The 7,284-nt window shown below is 56.5% G+C and overlaps 1 protein-coding gene across 1 annotated transcript; it reads right to left on the bottom strand.

Annotated features, from left to right (window-relative positions):
- Window positions 1-1,752: 1,752 nt before the first annotated feature.
- On the bottom strand, window positions 1,753-6,873 carry NKX1-1 (NK1 homeobox 1; the record flags this gene model as incomplete). The annotated part of the gene is made up of 2 exons (XM_082281797.1): window positions 1,753-2,543; window positions 6,402-6,873. The coding sequence occupies 2 exons, from the start codon at window positions 6,871-6,873 to the stop codon at window positions 1,753-1,755; spliced, it is 1,263 nt and encodes a 420-aa protein (XP_082137923.1).
- Window positions 6,874-7,284: the final 411 nt, after the last annotated feature.

The following is a 7,284-nucleotide window of genomic DNA, read 5'->3' as shown; positions in this document are numbered from 1 at the left end:
ATGCTCTGCTACCCAAAACTCGCTCCGGAAAATACCGGTTTCTTATACTTTCCCCCGAGAAAGAAAAGAAAAGAAAAGAAAAGAAAAGAAAAGAAAAGAAAAGAAAAGAAAAGAAAAGAAAAGAAAAGAAAAGAAAAGAAAAGAAAAGAAAAGAAAAGAAAAGAACAAACCCACAAACACCAAAAATTAGTGGAAAATGAAAGCTCTTCCCCGACGTGAGCTTTGGGGTCACGCAGGGAGTGGAGAAACGGGGAAACAGCGTCCCTGCGGCAGCGGGCTGGGAGCTGCTGGGCCAGCGGAGCCACCTCGGGGTGCTCACTGCGGTTATAGATCTTTTCTTTGAAATTAAAGGAAAAAAAGAGCATGGATTATAAAAGACCAACTTTGATACGAGTTTAAAAGTAATCAGCGGAACAGCGATGAAAAGATTATTTTATTTTTAAAGTTGTGGAATCTGAATGAAAGAGCCGATTTATTAAATTTACATAAATCCAAAATATCGGACTCCCCGTCAGTGGAAACATGGCAGAGATGTCGGATTCTCTCTCTATATAATTTTTTTTTGTTGTTCTTAATATTGCACAAATCGGCAAAGCCAATTAAGAGAACGCAAACAAGGAAACTAAGAAGGGGAATACCCTCCCTCGTACAAGAAGAATAAAGTTTATTTGCGTATAAGAAATAAGCTCTCAGAGTAAACGAAAAAAAAAAAAAAAGGATGATGAAAGACCTCCCTCGGAGCCTCTCATGAGGCAGGCGTTTTCCAGAGGAAACTTGTCTTACAAAGATTCACCCGAAAACCAGGGACTCGCTACCACGGAAAGCGCCGTTTCTTTAGAGTTTATTGATTGATTTAAAGTGTTTAGCAAACAAAGTGCTCTCTTTATCACCTCTTGCTCACTGCTCTCTCATCTTATACATTAATTATAAAGTTAAAACTTTTTTTTTTTTGTAACAACCAGAAATGTACAGAAACGATTAACGTAAAAAAACCAGTCCTGCGCCCCAGGAGCCGCCCCCGCCGCCCCTTCCCGGGCGGGACCCCCCCGCCCCCGCGCGTCCGCAGCGCCTGGGCCACGCTCAGGGGTCGATGGACAGTGACGTTTGTAAAAAATATCCCTCGTCACCGTGAGGTCACGGGAGGGAGCGGCGCGTCTTTGCAATGTCGAGGGACAGGACCGATAGTTCTCTTGTTTTACCCTGAGAGTCAAATGGGTACATAATATTTTTTTTTTTCTTTTAAAGTCTTTTGCGAGTTGTTAGACCAGAATAAAAACAAAGGCAAATAATATTAATAATAATTATTAAATTAATCAAACCCACATAGCAACGAGGGACGGTGAAAAAAAAAATACAGATAACGATGATTTACATCTACTTCTATGTACACGGGGGAGGGAGGTTTCTCCTCCTTCCCTCAGCAGCGCAGTCCGGACACATCGCGTACAAAAAGGGTCGTAGAAAGGACCGAGGGCGGGGGAGCCGCCCGCGGGGTCCCGGGAGCTTCTGGCCGCTCCTTTCATCCCCCTGGGGTGTGTCGCAGCCGGGGGGCGGCAGGAACACGGGGCTGCCCCTTTCCCCCCCCGGTGTCGCTGCCGGTCGGTTCTCGGTTTCACCTCTCGGGTGCGGGGTGTGGGGGGCGTGCGGTGAGCGGCCCCGCAGGGCCCAGCCGGGTGGTTCTCGGAGGGGCGGCGGGCGCAGCGGGAAGGAGCCGGGAGTGAGGAGGAGGAGGAGGAGGAAGGAGCTTCTGGCTTATAGGTGCGGGGTGTAGAAAGCCGGAGCGCCGTAAGTCTGGGAGCCCAGGACGAAGGGCGAGAGGACGGCGGGGCTGGGCAGGAAGGGCAGCTGGGCAGCGCAGACCAGCCCTCCGGCCGGGTGCCCGGCGTAGCTGCCGGGGCCGTGCATGGAGAGCGGGGTGCCCATGGGCGGCGAGTGGCTGAGGGGGCTGAGCCCCCCCGGCAGCGCCCCGCCGCCCAGCCCGGCCCCCGCCCCGCCGCCACCGCCCCCGCCCGTGGGCGCGCTGGTGTCGGCGCCCGGGTTCTGCTTCTTCCACTTGGTGCGGCGGTTCTGGAACCAGATCTTCACCTGCGTCTCGGTGAGGCTGAGGGACAGCGCCAGGTTGAGGCGCTCGCAGACCGACAGGTACCGCGTGGATTTGAACTTGTTTTCCAGCGCCACCAGCTGCTCGTAGGTGAAGGCTGTCCGCGCCCGCCGGGGCTTGCCCGACTTGGAGTCCGAGCCCGTCCGCTTCCTCTTGGGCTTGGCCTGAGGGCCGGGCTGCGCCCCGACGGGCGCCGGCGGCGGGGGCGGCGGAGGGGGCGGCGGCGGCGGGACGACCCCCGCCTCGGCCGCCTCGGCTCGGAGCGGGCCCGGGTCGGGCTCTCCGGGCGCCGCAGGACCGGAGCTGCCGCTGCTGCCGCTGGTGCTGCCGCTCTCCTCGCTGCACAGCTCCTCGTCGTCCGGCAGCTCGCTGTCGGGGCTGCGGCTCGGCCGGCTGCTGTAGTCCAGGTCGCACTCCTCGGCCTTGTAGAGCTCCCCGTCCTCTGCGGACAAGCGACAGCCGCTGTTAGGGCTCGCCGCCCGGCCCGGCCCCCGCCCCGCCCGCCCCCAGCCCCGCCGGTGCGGTCCCCGGGGCGAGGGCAGACAGGAGAACCCGTCCGCCCGGGGGGATCGCCCACCCGGTGTCCCCGCTGCTGTTGGGACAGGGGTGCCCGGGCAGCGGGGCCGCCCCGCCCGGCCCCTCGGCCCCTCCGCCCGCCGTGGGGATGCGGCCGGTCCGGGCCCCTCGGGTGCGGGGCTGCTCCGACCGCCCTGAGCCAGGCTGAGGGGACAGGGCAAGAAGCTGGGCAGAAGGGGTGGGGATGGGGCTCGGAACCGCAGCCCTCGGGCCGGGAAGAGGCTGTCCAGCCTGGGGAGGCTTTGCCAGCGCTGCGCCCTCCGAGCCGCCCACCTTCGGCAAGAGCTGGTACCGGGACGTGGCCGGGACAGGGGATGCATCCCCCTTCTCACCGCCGCCAGCGCACCCACCAAACACCCGACGGCTGGAAAGGCCTTTGGGAAGGCAGCAGGGCGGGTGTCACTGGGTGCCCGGAGGGGCAGCGAGGCGCTGGCAGGGCAGAGGAGTGGCCGGGGAGAAGCCCCCGCCCGGGCCGAGCCAGCCGCGCCTGGGGAGCGGGCAGCAGGGATGTCAAAGCGCCTCTAACAATTTTAGTGACGGAAATCTCCGAATCGATGGGCGATTTGCTGGGTTTTGCTCTGGCATTTTTAACCCTTCCTGCGTCTGGTTTGACCTCTTGTCACTTCCCGAGATGGAAGTATTAAAGTGGAGTAAATACTTGTATTGATTAGCAGAGCAGATACAAACTTAATTAAACTCATTTTGTGCAATGTACAAACTAGTTAACGGCATTTAATTTATTTGGGTTTATATTACGCTCCAATTAACGGGTCTCCATCGGAGAACAGGGTAATTATCCGATATTTAAGGCTATTGGACTTCTGCTGACGATTCTGTCATTATGAAGCCTGAAAGCAAATCGCGTTTTCCGGAGAACCGGCTCCTCCTCGTCCTGGCCGGGCCCGGGCTTCTTCAGGGGAGCGGGAGGCGAATCCTCTCCTCGGGACGGGGCTGGGGGAGGCCCCACGGGCAGGTCGGGGGCAGAGGCCCGTGAGCACCGTCCTTTTTCGCCGGTGCTTTCACACACTCCTAAACTTCCCTCCTCTCAATTCTGCAACGGGGCTGTAGCTCTGGGAACTCCTAATCAAGGACTCCTTTAACTTGCTTAACCGAGATGCACAAATAGGAAGTGAATCGCTGGTCTGTCACCCTTATCCCGTCCGCAGTTAAGTTGTTTTTAATCCTCAAAAAACCTGAACACACCTCAAATTTGCTCCGTATCCTCACGCCGGACCCCCTAACTCCCACGTGTAAAATTAGGGGTGGTTCTAAAAGTGTTTTTTGTTCAACGCTCTGACTTCAGATACGGCTGATTCAGTAAGAAGAATAAGGGCAGAGCACTGTAATCCTTTTCACCCCGAAATACTCCTTAATAACTCAGGGTTCATTAAGAACCCTTTCCAGCTTTCTGTTCAGGTCGGAGCGTGGAAAACGCGAGCGATCGCCGCCGAAGAGACGAGAACTGGGTCACTTTTCTCCCAACCCGACCCCGCGAGTGCGGACAAGCGTCCTGCAACCTGTAGGACCTGTTAGAAATTGCGGGACTTAATTTTTTGCAGCAACAATTTATAAAAAGTGCGTGTAGCTGCGCCTGCGGGGCAGAGCCGGGGGCTGAGCGCAGCCCCAGAACCCACACACGGACCGAACCGCGAACCTGCAGCTGGCAGTTTTGGAGTTTAATTTTCCGTCTAGGGAATCCCAGCCGCAGCTCAACTAAAAATCTTTAAGGCAAAACAATGCAACGCGAATAGAACTGGGGACGGAGACGAACGCCGGGATTGTTATTTTGTTTCTGGAATAAGTTAAATTGTAATTTAATGGAGAGTCTTAACTGTTATTTTGAACATGAAAATAGTTTTACGAGCTGCAAGTGACGAGCGCTTTTTTCACTCTCCTTTAGCCAGAAAGCATTTTTCGGAGGGGTTGGTACTTTTCTGGACAGAGCTACTTTTCGGAACACTTCTCCTAAATTAAGCCATCACTTGAACTAATATTAATTACGAGGGGGAAAGAGAAGAATTAAATTTCGTGATTTTCGAGCAGTACCAGATCTACTCCTGGCCACTGCTATAACATTAAGGCGATGTGACCCGAAGAAGTCCATGTGTGGAGTGTCCGGGGAACTTGTCAGAGGGCGAAGCGCCCCTCGGCATGATGCCTCCAAACATATTTATTTTGAGAGAAGAGATGGAGTTGCATTTCTCTCCTTGTCGGGAGACAAAAGTGTGAGATTAGCGATAGGTTAACCTCGTCAGTCTTTCTGACTGTCCAGATCTATTTAATATGACAAAAGTCAGATGAGTTCAGAGGAATAATTACCCCAGCTCCGCACTGCTTTTAAAAATCTCTTTGGAATTCTATTAGTGCCCCATTCCTGCTTTTGCTTTACATATGAAAAATGCGTCATGGCTCGGGCTGCAGCAGATTCCAGACCTCTTTCGCTGCCTAATTTTAATTGATGGAGTCCCGCTATGGCGGGGTTGGAAACCTCCGAGTCCTCCTCTATCGCCTCAGACACAGAGAAATTATTTTTCCTAAACCGAGAAGTTTATCCCCTGCCTCTCGCTGCCTCTTCTTCTCCCTCTCTGGACATGGAATAACTATAGATATTTTCCACAACGACAGTCTTTTCCCGGAAACTCTCCGCGATCCCCAGAGCCGCGGTGTTTAGAGGTGAGAAAGTTGGGATATTTGGACCCAGAAAGAAAAAGTAATCTAGAGCTTGGGTCGAATGCAATTTCCGATCAATAGCGAGCCCTAATAAGTGTAATAGGTTTTAATCGAGTAATTATCCGAATTTTGACCCTATAATTTAGATGTTAGGGAAGAGTTTGCAAGGTGCTTGAAAGAGATATGCACAATTCGATAATAGGATATCGATCCAAGCAGTCCTACATGCCACTCTGGGGCGATTTTCCCCATTATCCAGCCTCTTTACGCTGCTAAGCACATTTTACCTTAAATGTAATCGAAGGAATTTAATTGTTTTTCCAGAGATAACCAGCATTTTGTCACAATTAGTCTGATTTGTCCTAAAAAAGCCAAGAGGAGAGAGAAAATTGAATCTGTCGCCCAGAGCAACGGGCGGCAGCGGCGGGGGGAGGACGGGAGAGGGGTCCGGGGCTGGGGAGAGAGACACAAAGTCATAAACGCCTGGGGGGGCCCAGGCGAGGTGGGGGTACCAAGGGAGGGTTTTCGCACCCTCGGGGCCGGGGCTCCGGCTCTCGGAAGCCGGAGGAGCCTTTTCTAAGTTTGCCTGAGCCGGAGCTCACAGGCAGCGCTGGCTGTCCCTGCGAGGAGGAGGATGGCGGGGTTCGTCCCCGCCCCAGCCGGGCCGGCATCCCTGGGTCTGATCCTGCCGCTCCCGGGGGTGCACGGCACCCACAGCCCCGGGTGTCCCGCCGAGCTCCTCGGCCTCGCGGGGAGGGGAGCCCGGCCAGTGCCGAGCCCCGGGACCCGCCGCCAGCTCCGGCCTGTCCCGGGAGGATGCGCCCGGCTCCCTCCTTGCCATCCCTCCGCCTAGCACAGAATTCCACCTCTCTACATCCAGCAGCAGCAGTGCAGAGCGCGTTTGTCCTTCTCCGGAGCCGGCTGCCCCCAGCACCCCGGCTCCCGAGGCTGCCAGCGGGGGAATGATGAGATGTCAAAGCATGCGAGACCCTTGTTGGGGGAACGCGGGGCAGCCCCCCGCTCGGAGGGGCTCCGAGCCCCCAGACCTACTTACTGATCAGCTCTGCGGACTTCTTGCACGCGTCGAAATCTTCGGCGAGAGCCTTTTGCTCGGCCAGCTCCGTCCCTGAGTCCTCGGGCTTATCCTCCGCCCCCAGCGTGAACTCGGTCCCCGCCGATTTGTACAAGCCCGCGCACTGCCGCCGCTTGCTGTTGAACTTGTTAGGGTCCAGGATGTCGAGCACGGAGAAGGAGGTGGTTCTGTGCACCATGGGCAGCGCGGCCACTGCCCCCTCTTGTCCGGGGGTGTTGCTGTGGCTGTCGCCTTGCCTGTCCCGGTTGGCAGGGCAGTAGAGCGGCAGCTCGCCGCCGGCCGAGAGCCGCTGCTCCCCGCGGCTGTCCATCCCTTCCCCGTGGCAGCCGCGGGGCTCCCCGCCGATGCCGGCCGCGGCCACGGGGGCTGTCACCGCCGCGGCTGCCGCTGCCGGGATGGAGATGTCACCGACCTTGTCTCTGCTCACATTCATGGCTCTTTGCAGAGTCCCTCTCGGTTGCAACTTCTCCCCCCTACCCTCCCCTCCCCTCTTGCTCTCCCCCTCCTTCCTCCGGCGAAGTTGGTCTGGAAACTCCTCTCCGGCTCCGCTCCGGCTCAGGACGAGCCGCTGCCTTCAGCTCCCCGGGGCTGCGCTGGGTCCAGCCGCCGGGAGCCTCCGGGGGAGGCAGGGAGTCACAAGGTGATGCTCGGCTCACAGCCTCCACTCAGCTGCTCCTTCTTCCTTCTCATCATCCTCGCCAGGCTGCCCAGGCGCTCCTGCCCCCCTCCCCTTCTCTCTCGCTCACACACACAGAGGCAAGGCTGTATCTTATTTATGCATTCATATTTAGCACTGGATTGTAATTGGCTACAAATTAATCCCTTGCCCATAATAGTCTGTAAT

The sequence above is a fragment of the Coloeus monedula genome (assembly GCF_965178545.1).
Source record: "Coloeus monedula genome assembly, chromosome: 5".
In the NCBI taxonomy this organism is placed as follows: domain Eukaryota; kingdom Metazoa; phylum Chordata; class Aves; order Passeriformes; family Corvidae; genus Coloeus; species Coloeus monedula.
This window is presented reverse-complemented; position numbering and strand designations above follow the sequence as displayed.